At 58.4% G+C, this 24,553-nt stretch overlaps 1 protein-coding gene across 1 annotated transcript; it reads right to left on the bottom strand.

Moving 5' to 3' along the window:
• Nucleotides 1-341: 341 nt before the first annotated feature.
• SLCO4A1 (solute carrier organic anion transporter family member 4A1) lies at nucleotides 342-24,553 on the bottom strand. Its single transcript, XM_040247674.1, has 12 exons — nucleotides 24,517-24,553; nucleotides 12,413-13,242; nucleotides 11,415-11,505; nucleotides 10,570-10,691; nucleotides 10,103-10,214; nucleotides 7,193-7,347; nucleotides 5,585-5,780; nucleotides 4,878-5,043; nucleotides 4,618-4,790; nucleotides 4,292-4,356; nucleotides 3,529-3,677; nucleotides 342-1,562 (listed from the first exon to the last, which is right to left on the bottom strand). Exons 2-12 carry the CDS (start codon nucleotides 13,173-13,175, stop codon nucleotides 1,398-1,400), a joined length of 2,157 nt encoding a protein of 718 aa, XP_040103608.1. The 5' UTR covers nucleotides 13,176-13,242; nucleotides 24,517-24,553; the 3' UTR covers nucleotides 342-1,397.

Genomic DNA, 24,553 nt, shown 5'->3' with positions numbered 1-24,553 from the left:
ACCGTGGGCTGGGTCTGACAGGTGTCCACACACACAAGTGCCGACCACGGTACCCAGTCACCCTGACTGAATCCCACTGCTTCATGACAGTGGTGGGAAGCAGGACCCTGGCTGGGGCCAAGCCCCCTGCCCCCAACTTGGGCGCTGGGCCCTGAAGGAAGGGGACTCAGGTCACATAGAAAAGGGGTCACCACTTTGAGGGGTGGGAGGGACCTCAATCAAGTGACTGCTCACCCCAGGGCAGTCCATAAGGACATGAACTCACAAAAGCCCACTCAGACAATTTGCAAAGCTGCTGAACTTTGCAGATTTATGGTAATAAAACACACTGGGAAGGAATATATGCTTTAAATATTAAAATATATTTACACACATACAGTTTTAACAGAAGACATGGACAGTAAACATTCCACACAAGTCCCAATGCCCTCCGGGTAGAATTCACAAGTGCTCAGCAAACGGTCAAGTAATAACAAATTATATAAATAAGTGCTTTGCACAATATGGGTCCATAGCTACATTCTTAGGTTGCTCCTGTCCCGCTGTAGGGTTGTGAGCCTGAGGACAGGAGGTGACAGCAGGTTTACAACAACACATGAAAGAGAAGTTCCCCCAGGACACAGCCCCCGGGTCTCCTCTTTATCAGGAGAAATGTGGGACATCAAGGCAGGCTGCCTGAAAAATGCCATGGACCCACCCAGGAGCTCCAAAGCATCAGCTTGTCCACAGTGTGGGATCCCTGTCCCTTCCTCTGAGTGGCCTCAACCAGGCCAGCATCAGCATGAACATTGTGAGGAGCCCTGGGCATCTAAGACCATGATGGGAGCTCAGAATCTCCACTGGGCACCACTCACTCCAGGCATCTGCCGCTGGAAGGAGAGAAGAGAGGACACGTAAGCAGCTCCCTGGAGTCCACAGGTGGTTTTGCATTCTGCGCAATGACAGATGCAGTCACATAGGAGGGCAAAGGTGGCTTTACAAGCACAGCTGTTCATGTTTCCAAGGGACCCTGAGACTCCCAGGGACGCCATTTGGCTAAGTCCATGGGAAAGAGCGGAGAGTGAGGGACCAAAGAGAGATGGTGCTTCATCCAGCCAGGAAGCCAGCTGCTCCTTCCAAGCCAAGAGCTGGTCACCCTGCTCCATCTGGCGAGGTCCAGGAGGGGCTGGGTCAGGGGCTTCCACTTGGATGGATCTTGCATTCTTCCTCCCCAGTGCCCTTGAGGCTTCGACATGTGGTCATCAGCTCAGTCCCCCAAGATCCACCAGCAGATTTTTGCAGGTCTTCAATGCTGGGCCTCAATCGGGGAGGGGTCCCCACTTTCAGGGAGCAATGAGACAGTGCTTCCAGGATGTGCTACGTGGCAAGTCCATGCCCCTGGGTGGGCAGGTGGGCCGTCAGATGTCACTCTGGATCCGGAGAGCTGAGGGGGCTTCCTGAAGGTCTGAGGGGTTGTCAGAGGCCGAGGACTGGCTGGGCAGAGAAGCCTCCAGGCCATCAGAAGACCCCAATGGGCTCTTGTACAGAAAGCAAGCAATGGCAAAGAAGATGGAGCCCAGGACCTGAAGAGAAAGGAGCCACTGGACCTTGGCCGAGCTGCCCACCCAGAGGTCCCAGGTGCTCCCACTTCTAAGCCCCAGCCTGGCTCTGGGTTCCTCACAGCATCCTGGAGAGCCAGGCCCTGCTCTGGCCAGAGGATCCATCTGTCCTGCACAGCCAGACCCAGCTTGGATACCAATACTTTTAGTGGGGGAATGAAAAATAAGATTTGACTTGAAAACAAGGGCACTGGGTGAAGTGGGGGGTGCTTGCTGTGGGCTGAACAGTGTACCCCAAAAGATATGTCCTGACTCCCAGAACCTGTGAGCAGGACTCAATCTGAAAATAGGATCGTTGTGGGCATAATTAAGTTAGGGCTGTTGCAGTCATTCTGCATGAGGTCCAGTGACTGGTGTCCACATAGAGAAGGGGGGCTGACACAGACACTCAGGGAGCAGCCAAGATGGAGGTAGAGACAGGGTACTGCCCCCAGAAGCCTAGGAGACCCAAGGGCGGAGGAGCCACTGGGAGGGGGAAGGAGGCAGCTGACAGAGCCCTGCAGAAACCCCAGATGGAATGGACACTACAGACACCTTGATTTTGGACACTTGGCTTCCAGGACAGAAAGAATTAATTTCTGTCTAAGCCCCAGTGTGGGGTCTTTTCTCATAGCTGCCCCTGAACCTAAGAAAGAGGTGGTCAGCGTCCGTGGTCACTTCACTGCAGCCACTGCCCAGATCACCCCATGATGATGCTGGAGTCACAGGCCATCTGGAAGACGAAATTGTGGGCAGGCATGCTGGCCTCTGTATGTGTGTGTGTGTTTAAGATGTGAAAGCTGGGTTTTCACAGGGGTGGATGGACCTGAAACTACAGTGACAAGAGGCTATTTCCTCTAGTGACCTTGTGACCCAATGGAAGCACCTGGCCGCTCCCCCCCCCCACTAAAATTAGCACTGACTTTGGGAGCCGATCCCACCCCAGTGCCGAGGTTGTGGGGGTGCTATCTGGGCAGACAGTGGTCTGCGTACCAGCTGGCTGCTCTGGCTGAGGGATCACACAACACAGGGAAAAAGAAAGCGAGGGCCAGCTCCCTGTGTAGGCACGACTCTTTGTATTGACCTACTTGTCCAGGGCCACACAAATCCTTTCCCACACTTGGCTATTTTTAAGCTAATCTTTGGGGAGATAAACCCAAAGGTGACTGAGAATCCTGTCTTTGCGGCTCTCCCTAAAGAGGCGGTTCTGCCAGTACGACATCCCGAGTCTACCCTCCACCCGAAGAAGAAAACCAAGACATTCTTATAGACTGGCCCTAGGATTCTGCTTTATTTGGGAAGTCTTGCACCTTTTCCTCCAATGGGGGTAAATTCAAAATGAAAATACTAAGCTTCTCCCTGCAGAGCTTGTGTGGAGAGATCAGCAGAAATGTTCTCTTAAGAGTTGAAAGCAGAGGGTCAGGCTGAGAAGTGGGACATACTCAAGGCCCACCAGAGAGGCAGAGGGAGAAAGTCAGCTTGTGGACCCTCCCAGCCCACCAGCCCAGAGTGGGCAGGCCTGCCTGACTCTTGCTCAGGGGAGTGGTTTTTTATTTCTCCAAAGCCTCAGCTGACTAGAGCCCCAGGGCAAGCCACAGGGTGTTGGGGGGGTGGTGAGTGGGTGGGGGATGGTGAGGGCTCCAGAGGGCAGGGGGATGGGGGTGGGCTGGCCGTAAGCCCTGGACTTGCTGTCCCGCCATTGCCTCCACTGGCATCAGGACATCACATCCCAACAGTGACTGCTCCGAACAGGGAACGACCCCCTTCTGGGAACCAGAAGCAGACGTGATACCCAGGGCACTCCTTCCAGTGGGGGATGAAGCTGTTGGAAGAACCCAGGGGCTGCCCAGACCCCTGAACTAGTGGGAGAAGACTCTTGGCTCTTTGGAATGGACTCCAGGGCTCCCACCCCTCCCCCACAGTGCCCCTGGGGGGACGCTGCCCTGCTCACCTTGTATCCCACCCCTGCGATGAGCAGGTACCAGCTCATGGCCGAATTCTGGTACACAAAGCAGGAGCCCTGCTGGCCGCACTGGTCTTGCCAGAGCAGACATGCCTTGTCGATCACCCAGCCAAAGGCAATGGGCCCCGGGATGCTGCCTGTGAAGAGAGGTACACTCAGTGACTGGACACATCTGGGGAGCAGGGATGGGGGTGCAGTGCCAGTGACCCGTACAGCATGGGCCCTCAGGAAGGTGTTCTCAGGGGTTGCAAAGGGAACTTAAGGGCTCCTTTCTCTGGGGACTTGCCTCTGCAACCAAGATGCCCCATGATCTTTGACTCTGGTGGAGTCTGTGTGTTACTGAGGAAAGGGCACACTCTGGGCTGTTTAGAAAAGTCCTTGATGCTAGGAAAGATTGAGGGCAGGAGGAGGAAGAGGGGCATTGAGGGGCAATGGAGGAAGAGATGGTTGGATGGCATCACTCACTCAATGGACATGAGTTTGGGCAAACTCTGGGGGATAGTGAAGGACAGGGAAGCCTGGCGTGCTGCAGTCTATGGGGTAGCAAAGAATCAGACAAGATTAAGTGACTGAACAACGGCACCCTCAGGGCAAATAAATGGCCAGGGGTCCCTCTAGTGGACTCTTAATGAATGGCATCCTTCCCTGGGGCGACATAGCCTGCTGCTGGGAGGCTCTTGAGCCTGACACTGGCTCTTGTGCAGTGCACACACCACACAACTGTGCTTGGCTTCCTTACACAGCACAGTACCTAGAGTTCTAACCACGATCCACTGGATTCCCAGTGCAAAAGATCTCTGCTGATCACAGACGCACCTGCAATGGAAAACCAACACAAGTCAATGCCTGGGGAAGCTTGGTTGCCTAACACATAACACCCCCATGGCAGCTCTGGGTCCTGGCCAAGCCCCGGGCTGCATCACCACCTCCCCAGGTGGCAAGCACCACAAGAGGCAGTCAGTTCTTTCCTGCCAGAGCTCTTCGGGGCCTGGCACACACCCCTCAGGGATCCGCAGAGCTCCAGCTTAGCTGCAAAGGGAAGGTTCTGGACCAGAGTGAACCCTGCCCCGGGCTTACCGTAAAGTCGCTGTTAGTGCAGGAATACTGCTGAGGAAGGTAAAGACAATTACAACGAATATGAAAACCAGAAGGAGGGGCTTTCTCTGACAAGTTGAAGTGCATTTCCCTGCGGTAGCATGGCCAAAACCAGAGGAAAAATTCTGAGGGATACAGCTACAGTCTCGGTACACCTGAGGAGCGCAACAACAGCGCTGATTACAGGAGGAAGCGGCAGGGCCCCAACCCCCGCCCCGCGACCGCTCAGCAGCCATGCTTACCTTCTGGCCGCCCGGGCCGGACACGGCCACCTCCAAGCAACCCGCATAGCACGGCGAGTAGTACATGAGGCCATCAGAGCCGCACACAGGGCTGTAATGCTCTAGCTGGCAGCCGCAGTGAATGTTGCAGGCAGCCATCAGCTCCAGGTGGCCTTCAGGCAGGAAGCTGTGGGCAGAAGAGAGTGATGGTGGGGTGGAGGCAAGTCTAGGGTCTGGTCTTCACCGGCCCACAACTTAGGGGTTCTGAACTCTCTGAGTTTGCTCCACAGCTGGGGCTGCCACTGCCCCATTTTATAGACAGAGGCTCAGGGACCAGCCACCAGGCCCCACTGAGGTCATCATCCTTGCTGTTATGCTTGCTTATTTGCTAAGTCACTTTAGTCATGTCCAACTCTTTGTAACCCCATGGACCGTAGCTTACCAGGCTCCTCTGTCCGTGGGATTCTCCAGGCAAGAATACTAGAGAGGGTTGCCATTCCCTTCTCCAGGGGAATTTTCACAACCCAGGGATCAAACCCATGTCTCTTATGTCTCCTGCATTGGCAGGTGGATTCTTTACCACTAGCGCCACCTGGGAAGTCCCCTTGCTGTCATAACCAGCCAGTGACTGCACCCCAAGTGCCAGACCCCACCTCCATTCCAGGGACTCCTGGTCCCCCCAGCTCACACAGGGGTCTCCCCTCACCCCAGTGCTGCCTGGCCCTTACCTCCTGTTGTAGCCGGCGGTCACACCCGCCATGGGAACTCCGGGGCAGTGCATGAAGAAGATGAAGGAGGCCAGCAGGCTAACCAGGGTGCAGAGCAGGCAGAACTTGATGATCCTGGAGCCTCGGAGCTTGAACTTGTTCACAAAGAATCCACCCAGGAATGTGCCTCCACCTCCCGCTGGCACCACCAGGTACCCTGAGGAGAGGGAAGGGCTCAGGGCCATCCTGGGGGCCTTGGGGTTGGGGCCAGCTGGGTCTCATCTCCGCTTTGCAGATGGGGAGATGGAGGTGCACAGTCATGGGGCCCCATTCTCATGGCAGTGCTGGGCTCTGCACCTCATGTGGGGACCCTGACCAGTGCTCTCGGGGACCCCGGGGCCTGGGGAGGCCACCAGGCCAGCCACTCAGAGGCCCAGGGAGGCAGGGGAAGAATAGACAGGGAAGAGGACAGGTCATTGGCCCCCAGCCCCACCCACTGGGGAGGCCACAGAACAAACACACTACCGGGCCCATGCAGTCAGAGTCTGACCACAAGTAGGTATTTGGAGAAGCTGGTGGCTGCTGCCATTTGGTACGAAGTGGGGCTTCCCTGGTGGCTCAGATGGTAAAGAATCGGTGATTCTTTACCAATGTGGGAAACCTGGGTCCAATTCCTGGGAGCCTGGTGGGCTGCAGTCCATAGGGTCACAGAGAGGTGGACACGACTGAGGTGACTGAGTGCATGGCGTGCGTGGCTTCATTGGCATGAAATGGGGTGCAGACGGGAGTGGGTGGAGGGGACCTCAAAGCCTCTGGGCTCAGTGAGCCCCCCTCCCCAGATTGAGACTAGCTCTGAGGACCCCAGAGACATGCTGTTCTAAGAAACGATTGTTGGCTGCTGTGGGGAAGGGGAGATAGCTGCTTGGGTGGGGATGTAGGCAGATGGGCTCAGCCATGAGGCCAGCAAGGAGGGGTGTCTAGGGGCATTAGTCTGGGGATAGGGTCCCAATCTGACATCATCCACCTACACAGGGAAGGGAGCCCTGTGGGTGGGGCCTGGCCAGGATGGACCCCACATACCTCATGCCCGGCATGCCCTCTGTGAGGTGGTTGCCCCCAAACACAGGGATATGCTATGAACAGGGCTGGGAGGAGGGTCCTGAGGAGGACCCTCACCTGGAAAGGCCAACCACCTCTGGCCAAGTATGCCTTCAGCCAAGCTGGCCTAGGTCTCCAGACTCAGGGAGACCCCAGGACACTCATTGCCTGGCTCCCAGGGACGGCCAGACCCAAGGGAGTCTAGTGGGATCTGCCACCCAAACCCCTTCCGCCACGACCAGGGACACAAAGACCCAGGCTCCCCGGCGCCCATGGAGAGACCGGCCAGCCCCCAGTAATGACCTTCCTCCCCATTGGGGAGGGGGGCTTCATAAGTGTGATCAAAGCTCTCCTGTAGGAGCCTGGATGCCTGCTCTGGCCCCCTGCTTGGGCAGGACCACGCACCCAGGATGTGTGGCCCATGTGGGCGGCACTGCCTGGGGTTTTCTAGAAGAGATTATCAAAGGCCCCTCTGAAAACTGATGAAAAAGCAGAGGACCCATTTCCCTAAGACTCAAGGAGTGTTCTCACCAAACAAGGTGGCGGCTTCTGAGGCGCTGAGGCTGAACTGCGACTCGAGGAACTTGGGCCCGAACGTGGACATGCCGGCGATGAGTGTGGCCTCAGTGGCCCCGGCCAGGCAGAGCAGGATGAACGTGGGGTTCTTTAGGAGGAGCCAGATGGAGCTGCAGGGGAGGGGAATGGAGACCGGAGAGAAGAGACTGAGAATCAGAGTGGGCCAGAGTCAGAGCCCTTCCCACCTGAACGCAAGGAGCCCTGGTTCTGAGGGAGGAGTGGGCGGGGTGCAGGAGAGCGGGGGACACCCCACATTTACTCCAGAGAAACCAAGCGTGGGGCAGGTGAGTGCTGGTGCCCGGATCTGGAACCCATGGCTTGCTGGGAAAGGGGGGGGGGTCACAGAGTCTGGCTCCAGTGTGGAGAGAGACCCCGAGGGATTGCGATGCTACTGAATCAGCCCTGGGGGCAGCTGGGAGGACCAGCAGAGGGGCCTGGGACAGGCGGCTGTCATCCAGGACTGGGTGGCCGCCAGGAGAGGAGATCAGGGCCTGCAGGGGGGCTGACTCAAGCACCACCAGTGAAAGGGGGTGGTGGGAAGACCCATGGTTTGGAGCCAGAGACCCCTCCAAGGAGCCCCTGGTGGGCTTGGCTGGTTCCCAACTCTTCTTGGTGGGCACTTGGGGAACAGTGGCTAGTGGGGTGACACCAGGGGCTTGATAAAGCGATGTAGGCTGGGGGCAGTTTCTCTTGGAGCCATGGGTCTTCTCAGGTGCCCACAAGGAGGCGAAGTCTGGTGACAAATGGCTGTGTTGACAGAGCCTGTCACAGCGGCTGAGGACGGCCGCTTTTGCTCCTATTCTCTGTGTCTGCAGCTGAGGCCTCATGAGCCTCTTGCCTGCAGAGCCAGCCCCTCAGACATTGCGGCTCACCCTACCAGGAGGGAAGTCCCACACCCTGAGATACTCTGGGTCACACTCCTAGGAGGGAGACCCGCCCGGAGAACCAGTCCCTCAGACAAGAGTGTAACCCTCGCAGGAGGGAAACCCCGCCAGGCCCAGCCGTCAGTGCACCTGTCAAAGCAGTTCTGACACCCTGACACTGAAATGCTCTTCATTTTGAGGACGCAGGCCAACAATAAATTGGATCCTGCCTAGTAGGAGCTTGCAGTGCGGTCACAACCCCCGGGGGAGGAGATCGACACTAATGAAGTCACCCCACCCCCGCAGCTGCTCAGGTTAACCTCAGGGCGGCCTCTGTCTCCCTCCTGATGCAGACAGAGGCCTGATTCCATTTTAGAACTGATGTCCAGGCTAGAGGACTTATGACCAGGCTTCTTTCTGGTCAACTGTCCGAGCCCCACATACATGGAGGAAATAAGATGCAGAGGAAATGCTGTCTTGGTGAGGCTGTCTGGGACTAGACGGTGTGTGTGTGCGTGCGTCTATGTGCATGCACCTGAGTGCGTGTGTGTGTGCCTATGTGTGCATGTGTGAGTGTTTGTGTGTATGGTGGCTGGGAAGCCCTGGGTGTGACCAGTCCCTTCCCGGACCTACCCAGACCTGCTCAGGCTATAGGGATGCTCAGTGAGGCTCAGGCCAGGTGACTCTTCCCAGAAATACGTGAACTTCCTCATTTCTTAATCCCTGTCTATAGGTTCCTCAGCTGAAATTCCTGTATTGAACTTTGGCTCAGAGAACTAGTCACGACCTTGACAGAGGGCCATGTTCCTGGATTCTTTTTATCAGCAGCAGCCAGTTCAGGGAGCCAAGCCTGAGCAGAAATCTCCTTATCTCTGCACTTTGCCCCTGGGGCTATGGGGACCAGGCTGTTAACACCCGTCGTGCTGGCACTGCTCAGAGGGAGTGGGTGGCCCTTCACCCAGCTCCACTGTGGTGTTGGGAGACAGGACGAGCGTGTCCCCAGCCAGTGCGGCCCTGGGCCAGTTCTGCCAGTCTCAGGGGCAACTCCTGAGTGGGTGGCTCTTCTGAGAGGTCTAACCAGGCAGCAAGCAGCCCAGGGCTTCCCTGACCCCACGTCATCCTCCCTGTGTTGAAGACAGACATCGGGGGCTCATTCCCACCGCTGACAGTACCCACCCCACAAGGGGACATTCATGGGCTGAGGAAGCTGCGGGGCGGGTGGGCGCTCAGTGAGGCTGAATTCAGGCAGGTGATTTGAGGGCCTCCTCCCCCTGCCCGGAAGAGCCCCTCACAGAATGCCCTGGCGAGAGGCCCTGGCCCACTGGGAGCCCTCTCCCAGCACGGTCCCTCTGAGATCCCAGCAGCCTTGGCTGTGTTTGTCCTGACATGGTGACGTCAGCAAAGTGAGGCCAGGTCACATGTGACGTAAACAGGACATCACTGCCCTAGAGGAGATAGAGGCTGGATGGTTCCTTCCATGGAGCCCTGAGGGCACATGCAGGTGACTCCCAGTGAAACGATCAGAGGACAGGTGGAGGGGTGACTCCTGGGGGTGGGGTCAGTAGCTTCCCTAAGGACTGTGGACTTATTGTCTGCAGGGCAACTCACCCTAGCATCAGGGGTTCACTTAGTGACCACGAGGAGGTACCAGGCACGGCTCCCAGAACCTGCCATGCAGGAGTATGAACGGGCCCCTGTGTGTGGGTCCCTGGGTCCATAGGCCTGGGCAGTGGGGGACAGGCACTGCAGGGTGTCAGAACAGGCCCTCAGTGGCTCCATGCCAGGAGGTTCTGTCTGCTGCTTCTTAATCTCTTTGCCTAAGTTTTGGAGCCAAGACTCGAAGGTTGCTGAGTCACGGAATGTATAGGGGGTGTGGACTTCCCACATGGCCCTGGAGGGGTCACAGGACTCTCCTAGCTGAGGGTGAAGACCCAGCATTTGGAGTACCCTAATGGGTCTGCAGGACACACAGGCACAGATGAGAGACCCCCAAGGTCCTTACAGAGGCAGGTCTCTGATGGTTTTCCCGAAGTCAGGGTTGCTGGTCACCTTGTGGCTACTGTCCTTCAGCTGGTATGTTTCAGATGCTTTCATGACCACATAGCGCTGGGAGCCTGAAAGGATGGGTGTTGGTGAGTGGCAGAGACCCAAGGCCCCAGTGCCTCTCCTGGGTGTGGGACCAGCTGGTAGACAAGGCTCCTGGACAGACACTAGATGCGAAGTGGAGGCACACTGGCAGGGAAGGGGGTGGGAGGGAGTCCGCAGGGCTCAACAGGGGGCCAGAGGGAAGGAACTGAAAGGGGCGCGCTGCTCCCATTGAAACAAGCCTCTCCCCTGGGTCCCTGAGCGGGTAAAGGGGGCAGGCATAGAGGGAGCTCACGGGTTGGGCTGCCCAGTGGATGAAGGGAGGAGGAAGAGCAGGGGACAGCGTGTCCTGTCTCCCATTCACCTGGGGCGGGAAGCACCCACCTGGCAGCTGCCGTGGGTAGCCGAGGATGGGGACCGCGACGAGGAAGGCAGCAGCCCCAGCGCCCAGGAAGCCGACCCACCAGGCGCCCACCCACAGTGGGCTCTCGGTGGTCAGCTCTGTCCTGTGGCGAGAGACACTTGGGGTCAGTGCTGGGCTCATAGCACCCAGAGCACACAAACCAGGCACCCTTCTGCCTGCTGGTCAGTGAGAGGCAGAGATCAAGGCTCTGCCCTGATGCCCCCCACACCAGGTCTGGGACCAGAAGTGGACGAGCTCTTGCATCACTGGCTCGCTGTGATGGGCACTGGCTCCCCACATCTTTGCCCAGCAGGTCCCCATGACTTCGTCCACCTGCACCTCATAGCAGCTGGCGGTGAAGTGCGGCAGCGCGAAGACCACATCAGCAAAGATGTGGGGTGCGGATGCACCATGGTAACTGGCTGGCAGATGCTGTGCAGCCTGCTCAGGTCCCTTCCTCTGAGGCCTGCCAGCCTGCCTCCCAACAAGGCCGTGAGGACTGGCGGCTGGTGGGGGGCCAGGTTCTCCCAGCAAGAGCAGGGCAAGGCACGCCTCACACCCCAAAGCAGTGCAGAGGGGGCACGGCTGGTGCCCTGGCCTCGGCAAAGAGCATGGGAGCAGTCGCAGCTGGTCTCTCCCGGCTCTGGGAGGCTGTCCATCTACACTGTCCCCTCCCCCAGGCTACACTCTCCAAGTGGCCCCCAGACTCCCAGGTCCATCAGAGCAGGGCCAGCCTGGACCCCTGCCCAAGGCCACCATCCCCCTGCACCAACAGTGGTGCTTTCCCTGTGGTCTAGACCACAGATGTAGGGCCCAGGTCACTCACTGTTGGCTGATATCGGTGTAAATGTTCAGCAGGGCGCCGCCCACCAGGTAGCCAGCTGCGGGGCCAAGGATGGCTGCGGTGTAGAAGGTGGCTGGAAAGGAGCAGAGCCGTCAGGACCCCCCGCCCCACCTGCCTACCTGAGAGAAACCCTTGCACCGCTGCCCTCCACCCCAGCCCGGGGGGGACCCCCTTAACCCGGGTGTTCCTTGTACAGTCTCCACTGTGTCTGATCGGCCAGTGTCAACCTTTCAAGGTGATTTTAAAACAGTCCTCGCAAAGCTTCGCAGATGGCCCCTGGACTCTGTCCCCCAAAAAGATCCCAAGACCCTCATTTTGCAAGATGAGGGCGGCACCCCTGCGGGGCTGCAGGCTCACCTGGGCCCCCACCCCAGACCTCAGAATGGTAACTGCCACATCATGGCGGAATAGGAAGCGGGACAGTGAGCAAGCCTGGCCAGGCCGGAGCGCAAGTTGGGGGCTCTCCACTGACCCCGGCCCTGCCCTGGGAGAGTAGACCATGCAGGATGCGCTCAGAGAAGTGGGAAGCATGAGGCTGAGAGCTCGGAAATCTCACCCAAATAAACAAGAGGGTCTCGGGGGCAGCATGAGGCTCGAGGCCATCCCCCACGGGAGGCATGGCAGTGCCAGCTCTGTAACCTGGCCACTGGCTGAGTCCAACTTGTAGGATCTTAGTCCCGAACCAGGGATCAAACCTGGGCCTCCTGCGGTGAAGGTGCAGAGTACTAACCACTGGACCACGTGCTTTGGAACCCTCAAGATGTATGGGGGTCAGGCTGAGCTCGGCCGGCACCACATCCATCACTTGAGGCATCAGGTGAAATTCAGGCCCGTGCTCACCTGCCACCTCACCTAGGAGCCCCTGAGGCCAGATGTGACCATATGTGGCCAATGAGGAAATGCACATAGGGAGCTTGGATGGGGCTGGGCTACAAGCAGACGCCCGGTGGGCCTCACTGCCAGCACGCCTGCCCACTCACCAATGTAGACCGGTGAGTAGCTGGACTTGACGTTCTCATCCAGGTAGGTGACGCCCAGTGTGTAGAGCGGTGTGGCACCCATGCCATGCAGGAACTGGCCCAGCATGAAGACCAGCCGGTAGCTGGACAGGCCGGAGGCGCCATCCCTGCATGTTGAGCTGTGGTTGGCCCAGCAGGTCCCCACGACTTCGTCCACCTGCACCTCATAGCGGCTGGCGGTGAAGTGCGGCAGCGCGAAGACCAGCGAGCCAGTGCCCATGACCAGCACGCCCCAGCCCAACCAGCGGGGCTTGTGGCCTTGGCCTCCGAAGTAGCTGACGAAGGTGAGGCAGAGGCACGCAGCCACATCATAGGAGCTGGCAATGAGGCCGCTCTGGTAGCTGTGAAGGTCATAGCGCCGCTCGATGGACGTGATGACGGTGTTGATGAAGCCGTTCACCGTCATGCCCTGCAGGAAGGAGGCCACGCACAGGAACAGCAGGAAGCCCTGCGGTGTGTTGAAGGCCTGCAGGCATGCGGGGGCAAAGTCCCGCCAGCCGCAAGCCTCCCCGGGCTGTCCAGCTGCCACGTAGCACACCTCCTGGGCTGCCCGGGGCCCACGCTTCTCGGGCTGGCACAGCGGCTGGCTCAGGGGTGCACTGAGGGACACCCGCCTGCTGGAGGGTGTGCGGTCACACTCGCTGTCGGTGCTCGAGGGTAGGCCGGGGAAGACCAGCTGCGGCATTGAGACGAGGGGCTTATCCCCCGTCGAGTGCTGGGGCATCTCCGCTGAGGGTGTGGCAGTGACAGCAGTGGGAACAGACACGTGGGATTTCAGTGGCTGGTTCGATCTGCGGGAAGAATTGTTGGTTAGTGTTTCCACTCCAGGAAAACCCGCCCCCAGGCCTTGCACTCTGCCTGCCTGGTGTCCAGCCTGGTGGGGGTGGCCTCCCTAACCAGCCCCCTCCTGGAATCCAGACCCACACACTCAGGGCACCCCTGGCCTGAACCAGGCCAGAGAGCAGAGAGCAGAGCCGAGATACAGCAAGACCGAGTCGGAAGCTATGTGAACACCTGAGTCTCCCCGACCCACACCTTCCCCATGGCCTTGGCTCACTAGCTTGAGCTGTGTGTTCTGCCTGGGACAGCTGACTGCCCCCTACTCTGAACTCACACCCAGCTGGCTTCACACTCTCGCACAATAGGGAAAACCATCCGAGTGCAGAGTGTGGAGTGTGGGAAGTGAGGAAGGGATAAGGGCAGGTGCCCCAGATCCCTGGGGTGGCACTGGACAGGAGGGTCAGCTGGCACTGGGCCTCACTTGTGGCCAGTCTCTCAAGATGCTGAAACCACTGTGGTCTGCGGCCCCACAGGCAGGTTAAGGGAGGTCATGCCAAACCTGCATCTTTCTGCAAACTCCCAGCCTGCCCTCTCGGGGCCTCACTCTGACCCCTGGCCCCTGACCAAAAGGAGCTCAATCAGGGCTCCAGTGAGATGAAATCACTCATCTTGAGGCTCCCAGGGGCTTCTGTCACCCCAACACCCCCAAACTTTGACAGAGGGCAGTCCCTAGGCCAGGTCAACAAGCCCTCTGTCTGCCCCAAGGTTGCCTGGGAACCCAGGTGGCAACAAGCACTCTGCATCCTAAGAGGAAAGAAGCTGATTTTCCCACCTTGCTTGCACCTACACCTCTGCTGCCCATGAAAATGCCAGGGGAGGGGCCACTGCCTAGAGGCCTGAGGCTGCCCTAGACTCATCTCAGATCAGATCTGTGGACCAAGCCCTTCAGGTACCTAGTGATGGAGCCGCTTTGGGACGGAGAATGGTAGTCCCCCGGAAAAGGAATGTCCCCCAACCCCGAGCGTGACCTTATTTGGAAAAAGCGTCTTTGCAGACATGATCTTTGATTTGAGATGCGGTCATCCTGTAATTCAGGAGACACGGGTTTGATCCCTGGGTCAGGAAGATCTCCTGGAGGAGGGCACGGCAACCCACTCCAGTATTCTTGCTTGGGAAATCCCATGGGCAGAGGAGCCTGGCAGGCTCCAGTCCCTGAGGTCACAAAGAGTCACACACAACTGGGCATGCACGCACAACCTGGCTTGGGGATGGCCCCAAATCCTGTGACTGTGTCCTCAGGGGAGAAGCCATAGACAAGGAGGCAGAGATGCAGCGATGCAGCCACAAGCCCAGGACGCCAGTGGGGGTGGGGGGACCAGGGGTGGAAGAGGCGAGGAGGCCCCACCCCAGAGTCTCCAGACGAAAGGCAACCCTGCCCACACCCAGACTCTGGCCTCCAGACCTCGAGGAACAAAGTTCTGTCCTTGTAAGTCTCCTGTTGGTGGTCCTCTGTTATAGGACCCTCACACAGCCCCCAAGGAGTCCTGGCTTCCAGGAGGCCACAGGCACTCAGAACAGGATGTACGCCCGGTGGTAAGGGCAGAGGGCTGTTCCCACTAACACTCTCGGGCTGTGGGGTCAGGAAGGGACACCAGGCGTGGCTCGGGGCAGTTGCGCCTTGCCTGGGCCCTGCTGCTCGAGAGCAAAGAGGGCTTTTCAGCCACAGTGGCCACAAACAGATCCTTCAGCCCTTGAGATGGCAGCTTTGGGATGTCCGTGGGCTGGTTTTTGGCTATGAGAGCAGCCTGGCTTACAGGATCTTAGTTTTCCAAGCAGGGATTGAACCTGGGCCCCCTGCAGTGTGGAATCTCAGAGGAAACCGAAATACTCCAGTATTCTTGCCTGGAGAATCCCACGGACAGAAGAGCCTGGCAGGCTACAGTCCATGGGGTCGGAAGATTCGAACATGACTTAGCAACAAAACCACCACCACCAACCACTGGACCACAAGGGAATTCCCAGGACTGCCTGTTTTTAAACAAAAGAATGGCTTATCTTGTGTTACTCTTGCAAACTGGGAAGCAGCCCAGGGTGAGGGAAGTGGCTGCGGTGGGACCAACACCCGGGGCCAGGAGGCAGTTCTGCGTTGGGAGGGGTCTGGAAGCACCGCCTCCCATGAGCCCCTTGCAGGTGCGTTGAGGCTGGGGCGCCCCATCTTTCCTATAGACCTCAGCCTGCTCCTCAGAGGCTCCGTGTTGGCTAATTTTAGCCTCACTCCGGCCTCTTCTCCGGCCTCCCTTGGGGCCAGGCCGTGGGCACGAAACGGCAACAGCCTACTTTCTGGTGTCTGAGCTCTACAACCAGGCTGTGTCCCTGTCGTTGGTGCACACCTGGCCACAGCCCATCTTCCAGGAAAGGAAAGTGGACCCAGAGAGGTCAGCAATTTCCTCAAGGTCACACTGCCAGCCAGGTCTGGTTAGGATGAAACTGCCTGTGAGAGTCACAGGTGTCCTTGACGACATTTCATTCAAAGAACCATGACCAACTGTGTGTCATCGACTCACGGAGTCCACTGTTTATTTTGGAAACTGGCACTGCCAGGCAATCAGCAACCAGATCTTGAGGCCGAGCGTGGACAGAAAAACTTCCCCCTCAGTTGTCCCTGGGGCCATGACGACGCCCAGAGCTATATTTATAGAGCTACACACCCTGGCACACCAGGCTCGGTCATAAGAGCTACAAGGAAGGTGCCTGCAGAAGGGGAAGGATCGTCAAGGCTCCTAGGGGACAGAAGTCAATATATTTGCGCCCACAGACCAGCTCCCAATGCAGCTGTGCCCACGGTTCACGCGGGAGCCCTGGCCACTGTGGAAGAGCTTGGCTGGTGACAAGCGTGAGCCCTGGGACAGGACGGCTCTGCCTCCCCACCCCCCAGCCCTGTGGCTCCGACACTCTCCCGACACAGAAACTTAGAGAAAAACAGAACAGGCTCATCATTGCCCAGAGGCCACCGTGTGTTGGTGCTGTGGGGCTCGTCCCTCCAGTGTTTTGTCTCCTGTAATTCAGGAGACAAAATCCGCCTGTAATTCAGGAGACACGGGTTTGATCCCTGGGTCAGGAAGATCTCCTGGAGGAGGGCACGGCAACCCACTCCAGTATTCTTGCTTGGGAAATCCCATGGGCAGAGGAGCCTGGCAGGCTCCAGTCCCTGAGGTCACAAAGAGTCACACACAACTGGGCATGCACGCACAACCTGGCTTGGGGATGGCCCCAAAATACAGGCAGGTACACACACATGCACCAACACGTCTGTGTGTGCACCTGAGCACATACCACTGTCTGCACTTTTCACGCTCAAACACATGAATGCACGCACATAACCAACAGAGCCGTGGACCCCAACCTGGGCTAGAATAGACCCAGAGTGAGTTGCCCCAAGCAGGCCGAGGGGATTGGTGGCTCGGAGAGGCTGGTCCAGTGGTCCATGGGGATGGAGGGCCGTACTGAGCCAAGGAGTTATCATCGATGGGTGGGTGTTCCCAGGAGGATTTGCAAAATCTGGGACTTGTTTACCCCTCCCCCAGCTTGTATAACTCTCCCACTGACCCCCCAGCAGGAGAAATGCAGGGGCCAGCACAGGAAGGATCGGGCCCCAGCAGGGTTTAGGAGGCAGCCAGGTTGCTAAGCTTTCATGACTAGCAATGGTCACTAAGAAATAGTCCTTCCTATTTGAAAACAGTCCATTTAATGAGACTGGAAGGCCAATGTGGGTGATGCAAACAGTTCCAGGTCAGCACGAAGTTTATCTGAGCCATGAGCAAACACAAACACAGAAAGTCAGTCTATCCTCAGGCACATCGCTTGCTGTTCAATTCGCAGATGGAAAATCCCATTTTAGACATATAACCAGGTGACCAGCAGTGGCCACCACCCGTATGACATGAGAAATAAATGGGATCACAACATCACTCGGTACACAGTCCTGGTGCCTCCTGGCCAGGTCTGTCAGGAGTGGCTGTGATGGCCAGGACACAAGAGCACGAGTGCAGACCTCAACACCACCCCCCTCCACTGAGGCAGCCTAGGAAGGCATCCACCCAAACTGTAACTGAGGCCCGATTCTGCTCCGTGTGCTGTGCGCCAGTTGGAGACGTCCACCCTCATCAGTGGTGTTTGGATCAGAAATTGGGTGGGTGGGCCCTGGTGCGACGGAGGCACTGGGGTGTCTGTGTGTTGGGGGGGCAGGCAGAGACAGCCATGATGTGGAGCCAGTGGTGCCTGGTGTCCCCTCCGTTGGCAGGCACATGGATCCTGTGACATGGGGATCTCAGCCTTGAGGAAGGCTCTGTGTACCCAGGTCCTCAGGAGGAGATTCCTGAGTTTGTACCAAGATCTCGGGTGACGTGTGCTGGGTGTGTGTGGTGTTAGGAGCCAGCTCCAGAAGTGAACACAGACCGTCATGCTGATGTCTGCCCTGTGCTTAAAGGATACTTTGCTACGTGCACAGCTCAAGGACTTGATCTCAGCCACAGGTTTGCTGAGAATCAGGCCTGCAGGAGCTGCCAGCACTGGCACGAGGGCGTTTCAGGCATCGCCATGAATCCACGACGTAGACTCAGGTGTGAGTGAGGGGTGGTGGGCATGGCCAGCTGCTCTGTCTCAGGCTCCTGGTCATCAGCTCCCTGAGACAACACTGCTAGGGCCTGGGGGTGCAGCCCAGGCCACACAGGGTGATTTCCTTCCTGGACCTACTTCTGCAAAGGTCAGAGGTGACCCCTGCCCCCCAACCCCTCGAGCGTCAGCCAGGAGAAGGTGACTTCACAGCTGTCCTCCATATGGTCGGCCAACTCCCTTGAAAGCCAGGCTGAGCCCCAAGACCACTGTCTTTTGTTTCTCTGTCTCAGGCCAAAAAGTGAGCGGGAGGGTGGCAGGGCGGCAGAGTCCAGTGGCAGCACCACTTAAGGCCAGCTGGGTCCCCCGAGGACTGGACAACGCTGCAGGGCTTGGGGAGGAAGTTGGGCCACCCCTCCAATTCCTCTCCTGGGCCCTGTGCATGTGGCCTAGGTTTCCATCTACTTGGAAATTGTTTTAGCAGAAAAGCGTATCTGCTTCCCACCTGCCGCTGAGGCCTGACCTACAGCGTGGCATCTCTTCCGGGACCTGAACTTTCAGGCTTGGCTGATGGTTGATGGGTCGGGTGACTGCAGCTGGACGGTGAAGGAAGACTCGAGCAGGAAATGGGAGGTGAGGGACACAAGGGGGACAGTGGGTGGAGACTGAACCACAGGAGGGCCAGGCCTGCTCCAGCCAGCACCCCAGGTCCAGGGCAAAGGTACCCTCACCTGAGATCCTCCAGCCATCTAACTCCAGACATCTCATGCTTCCCCTACTTCTGCTGAACCTGCAGCTAAACCTGGTGCCTTGTCCATGATCTCAGAGCCAAGAGCAGCGTAATGGCAGATTCTACCTGTCAGTCTGGTGGGTCCCAGGGCTCACCCCCCAGACACTGGACAAACATTACAGGTGTGGCTGTGAGGGCATTTCTGTAATCAGTGAGCATCTAAATCAGTAGATTTAGGACAGTGGGCCTTATCCAGTCAGTTGAAGGACTGAACAGAACAGAAAGGCTGACCCTTCCCCTTTCTGCCCAGCAGGGCCACCTTTGAACTGGGACTTGGGCATCTTCCTGCCTTCACTTCACTTCACCATTATTTCTGGGTCTCAAGACTGTGGCTTTCAGACGGAACCATGACTTCATCTCTGCCGGATCTCGGCTTGCAACTGCAGATCTTACAAAATCATGTGGGCTGAGCTCTTCTCATTAGTCTCTTTTTATAGCGATCTGTCTCCTATCAACTGGGCTTCTCTGGAGAACCGTGACCCACACATCAGGTAATCCTGAGTCAACACCTGCTGTGCAAGGTCTGTGCTGGGCATTGGGGGTAGGGATACCCAGGACACCGTCCCATTCACGAGTTCACAGTCCCTTACACTCCAGGCCACCACTTAAGAATCAGTAGCAAACTGTCCCAGTTGCAAATCCAAACAGCACAGGCCGCCGAGAGACTCACAGCTTGGAGTTGACAGAGGCCCGGGAGCATGGTTGCGGGGAAGGGGCGCCTGACAGGACACTGCCACCATCTTCATCCATGCCTGTCCCCTGGGCCCGGCACACTGAGCTATCTCCTGCACATGTGAAATCCCTACCATGGGTGCCCCCATGTTAGGGATGTAACTCTCACCCCTGAGTCAGGAGGGCTCCCCTCAGCCCTGTGCTGGACCACTGCCCCAGGACAAAGTCTCCAGAGTACTCCAGCCACGTGACCCCAAAGTGGGGGGCAGCAGGGGACTGGCGGTCCTGGGGCACCTGCTAACCACCCAGGCAGGCCCACTCTGCTGCTCTACTGACCTGGTTCTCATGGAAAGACGTCTGAGGCTGGGAACAACTCTGATGAAGGTTTTGACCACCCTCCTGGCCCTAGACGCATAGAGAATCCCCTCCATGTGCAGGGAAGAGAGCGACTGTCCTCCTGGGCCACACAGGGCACACAGCTCTCCCCAAGGAGCCTGCTCTTACAGGGGAATCTTGTCCCATCCATGCCTGCTCCTTGTCCCACCCAGGCCTGCTCCTGTCCAGGCAGCAGCAGGTCGGAAGCAGGAGGAGGGGATGGATTGGGAGGACTCTTCCCTCTTGCCAGAGCCTCTCCCTGTTCCCTAGGGGGAGTCAGAGCCTGAAGGATTAGGCAAGAGGATTAGCAAGAGAACAACATGCTCTCTGGGGCCTCTGGCCAGCAGCTCCTCATCTGGGGCTTCTTCGAGAGAAGTGAGAGAGTGCACTCAGGTGCATGCATGTGCGAGTACTTGTGCGTTCACGCATAGCTATCTTAGCAGGATAAGGTTTCTTCCAACACCTGGATATCAGCTGCATCCCGAGGTGCCTGTGCAGAGGACTCTGGGTTCCCTCCTGGCTCCTTCTCCCCCATCCTCCTGCATCTTCACATTTGCCCGCAGCCCCATGTGGGTGGCTCACTGTGGCCCTGCCTATGAGAACTGAGATCCTGGGGTCAGTAAAGGACTGACCTCGGTGGTTTTCACATTCACCTGTTTGGCCCTGCCCACTTCTTCCTCAAGCCTGCCCCAGGCATTTACTCCTCCCAGTTGAAATCTGTCTGCAAAGCCCAGCAGGTAGGAAGGATGCAGGATTACCCAGAGTAATATGTTAAGCCTCAGGTGGTGGTGCCTGGGCCCCTGAGACTCCTCAGCCTGGCTCCCCATGGGATAGTCTGGCTGCAGCTGGAGCAAATGCCCCAGGGAGACCTGAGGCTGGGGTGGGCAGGTGGGGCCCATCCACACCTGTGGGGTGCTTCCAGGCTCCATCCTGATGCCACTGAGAACTTGGCAGCCAGGGAAGAATCGCAGGTTTCATTTCTCCTTCCTCCTCGTGCTCCAGCTGCAGACATCCTGACCTGACTGCTCGAAGGCCATCAGCCACAACCACACGGTGGTGACTGCCCCGCAGCGACACAGCAGCCCCACGGAGCTCCTGTACCATGGCCTGCTTGGCTGTCTCCCGGCCTCCCCACCCTGCTCCTTCCATTCCCCATGACCCCGGGGGCTCTGCAGGCAGCCCCCCTCGCCTCCTAAACTCCTCCTGATCTCTCCTTCTCTGACTGGGTGGGGAAGAGGAGGGGACTTTCAGGTTTCAAAGCTATTTGTAGAGCAGACTCCCGGGCGTCAGGACCTGGGGCAGCCACTGCAGCATTGGCACACCCTAATTTGCAAACCTGGTGACCACACACAGGTGAGTGGCCAGGGAGCCGGCTGCTTTGCATGGATGCCGACAATGGAGGACTGTCTGAAGGAGACCTGGGAGGACCTATCCAGCAGGGAGTGTCCTGCTGTCTCAGCATGGCCATTCCTGCTCCCACCCTGAGTCCACAGCCCGAGCCCAGACTGTGGGAGGGTGGGGTGAACAGACCTGCAGAGGCTCTCATGGCTCTGGGGGTGCTGGGAGCAGGTTCCGTCCGCATGATGGGCCTGCCTTGGCACAGGCTGGACATTGCCACTCCCAGGTGGCCTCTTAGGCCTACGGGTCCAAGTACCAGCCCATGCATCTGCCGAGAGGTTGGGCCCTGAGCAAGCCCGAGTGGGAAGGGAGCGCCACCCTCAGCCCAGCGATCCCAAGACCCCTGTCTTCCTCAGGTATCCCCAAGGCTTGCTGGATAAAAAAGCCACTGGGGAAAGGCAGCCCCATGGTGAGGATGTTCATGTGGCCCCCAGCCACATGGGAGGAGAAGACATGTTGGAAGCCCACAGTCCGTGAGCCTGTGACTCTGGACACTGACAAGCAGATCCAGGCCAGCCTGGTACTTGGACCTGAGGTAGCCTCAGTGGCCGCACATGACTGAGCAGTTTTTGTAAGAGGCACGTGGTTTTTTGTTTTGTTTTGGGTTTTTTTGTAAGAGTGCGCCCTCCGCCCCCAGAGACGTGTTCCAAGAAGCTAATTCTGGTGGGAAAGGGGCTGTGCCATGGCCATCACAGACATCAGCGGGCTGAGGGCTGACCTGGGCCAGCAGAGGAAGGGTCCTCATGACCAGCCCACAGGAGACACATCCTGGGTCCAGCACGTCCATAGCTAGGATGGCCCCCCTCCCCCACAGCAGGACCTGGCTCCACTGAATATCTGTGAACCCAGGTCATCAGAGGCCCGAGCTGGCGGGCCTTGTCTTGGGGTAGTGTCTCAGCAGGCCTGTCCATGGTGAAGACGGAGGTCCTGCCCATGCTCACCATGACCATGCCAAGGCCACACAGCAGCTGAATGCCCAGGAACAAAAGTGGCTGAGTGTCCCGATGACTATCGTATATACCCCTCCAGGTGCAGGGAGTGGGCTTTCTGCTGTGCCTGAGGGCAGAAGGCTCGGGGTGGGGGGTAATATTTTCATGGTCTCTGTCCACACTCCAGTCAGAGGAAGCAATGCAGGAAGCAGGAACTGGGCCAGGGTGAGTCCTCTGGGCACCCCCACTGGGCCCGCTGTGCCATCAGAATGGTGGGCACCTGGGTCTGTGCCAGCACCTGCCCGTAGCCTGTGGGGAGGCTCAAATTGACCACAAGTAGCAGAAACTTGCTCCAGCGCAAGAGTGCATGAAGCTGCAAATTTGTACGGCTCAGCAGTGCTGACCTGGGCTGGATTCTCACTCATGGAGACAAGTAGATGGAGGGCATGGAGGAGACAGCGCTGAGCCCTGGAATTAACTTGGACTTCACAGTGAGTAGGAGAGACCTTAACTGTTTGGAAGCCAGACATAACCCAGAGCCCAAGCCACAACCAGCCCAAAATCCATCATGACCCAGCAAGGGTCAGGCTCTCCAAGCTGAGTCATTGGGAACTGGGCACTCAACACAGACCGGAGGCCAGGACCAGACACCAGCCCCAAGACCTCCCTCACACGGCTGTCCTGCCTGACTTCCCATCTCCCGGCCGCCTCACCATGGCAGTGGGGAGGGACTTGGCTGGGACACCTGCCACAGGGGCCACACCCAGGGAAGCAGGGTTAGGTCATAGCCATTGGGTAGGTAGCAGCCCTGTGAAAAATTCCCAGGCAGTGTCTGCCAACCCCACCAAGCAGGACCGAGAGATGAGTCCTGATGCAGGATGGTCAGGGTGCAGGTGGGGGTCCCACCAGGACGCCTCTCCCTTCCTGCCCTCTGGCAGCACCTGGGAAAGCCTCCTCCCTGCCCCCATGGGTCTGGGCTGTCCAGCCAAATGCACCTATCCCCTAAGGTGCCACCCACCTTTGGGGACCTTACCCTGTGTCAGGCCTAGCTCTCCTGGGTTTCCTTCTTCCCCAGGTACAGAGCTGTAGAATGTCTGGAATCACACAAACATGGACTCAAACCTCTCTACCACATTCTCCAGTGTGACTTTGGGCAAGTCATCTTGCAGCTCAGTGCCTCGGTTTACTCATCTGGGAAGTGGGAGGAACAGCAGCTCCCATGTGAGTGGAGGGAGGTTTCCATGAGTTGATACTCAAAGCCTTCAGCACAAGGCCTGCGGTGCTAAGTGCTCAGTGACCCAAGAGCTCAGCCTGCTGTCGTTAGATTGCTGCTGGTATTAGAGCTCCTCCGACCTGGCTGAACCCAGTGTCTTCTCTCCCCTGAAGTCCACACACTCCAGGCTGCACAAGAAAACCAAACAGCACCACCGTGATCACGGTTCACCCCACCTCCTCCTTAGAGCGGTTTCTGATCAGACAGAACTAACCCAAGTTCCCAAAAGCACCATGAAAAGCGGTCACTAGGAACTTGGTTACTTCACTGTGGAAAACTCATGTGGTCCTGAGAGAAACAGGCCCCACACCAAGTCTGACCCAGCAGAGGGAGCCCCCAGCCGGGCACGTGGAGGAAGGGGAGGGGGACCCACGGGCCTCTTTCCCGGAAGCCAGACCCCAATACCTGGCCGAGTTCTCCCCACCGGGTTCGGCAATGCCCAGGCTTGCTCCTCGGGCTTGGAATCCCAGCCTCTGCCTCGGTTTCCAGGCCTCTGGCCAAGCTGCCCACTGGGCGCAGAGGGCTGTACCCTCGTCCCTCCTCCCTCAGCTCCCGGACCCCTGTACCCAAGCCCCGGCTCTGTGCAGGGCTCGGGGGACCTCGCGTGGTGGGGCGGGGACAGCGGAGCGCCCGGCTTCGCACAGGCTGGGACCAGTCCCTCGCACCCACCCCGCCCAGCCAGCGGAGCTGGCTCCGCCCGCGCTCCCCTCCCCGAGGTGTCTGGAGAGCGGTGGAGCGAAAAAAGCTAGGCCACCCGCGAGATTTCCTACTTGACTCAGCATCCGCCGCACGTGGAGGCCCAGCCTCTCCGAGAGGCGCATCTAGACTGGCGCGATCCGCGTGAGCTGCGTGCGCGCGGAGCCACCTGCCCTGGCCACCACCCCCGGCTCTCCCTCCATCCCTGCCCGAGCCCCAACCACCACCTGTCCCCTTCCGTTCCGCTCGTCTCCGCAGAGGCGCCCTTCCAGGGGAACTGGAAGCGAGAGGGGGTCAGTTTTGCAGTCGGTCCCAAGAGGCAGGCGGGCGGCGGGGCGCATTGCCGGGGCCCAGCGTCCCGCGCTGCCTGGCATTCCAGCCGCGCCAGCGCCGGCGCCACCTCGATCCCCTAGTCCCAGCCCAGTGTCTGCGGGCACCTGCCGCGCTCCTGATGTCAGCAGGTCGCGGCCCGGCGCACCTAGGCGGCGCGCCCATGAAGGCGCCCTGAACCTCCGCGGCCCTCGCTGTCCCGCTCACTTACCGTCCAGAGGTCCCGGCAGCCGCGCTGCTCACCGCGC

The sequence above is a fragment of the Oryx dammah genome, unplaced genomic scaffold, assembly GCF_014754425.2.
Source record: "Oryx dammah isolate SB20612 unplaced genomic scaffold, SCBI_Odam_1.1 HiC_scaffold_10, whole genome shotgun sequence".
NCBI classification, from domain to species: domain Eukaryota; kingdom Metazoa; phylum Chordata; class Mammalia; order Artiodactyla; family Bovidae; genus Oryx; species Oryx dammah.
The sequence above is the reverse complement of the archived record's forward strand: the minus strand, read 5'-3'. Positions and strand labels throughout refer to the sequence as shown.

Coding starts and splice junctions, on each gene's coding strand:
- SLCO4A1 (XM_040247674.1), bottom strand. CDS start 13,175: ATGCCCCAGCACTCGACGGGGGATAAGCCCCTCGTCTCAATGCCGCAG. Junction 3,678..4,291: donor GATCGTGGTTAGAACTCTAG/GTACTGTGCTGT, acceptor CTCTCTTCACAG/GCAGCATCCCGGGGCCCATT. Junction 1,563..3,528: donor TCGCAGGGGTGGGATACAAG/GTGAGCAGGGCA, acceptor CTTTCTCTTCAG/GTCCTGGGCTCCATCTTCTT.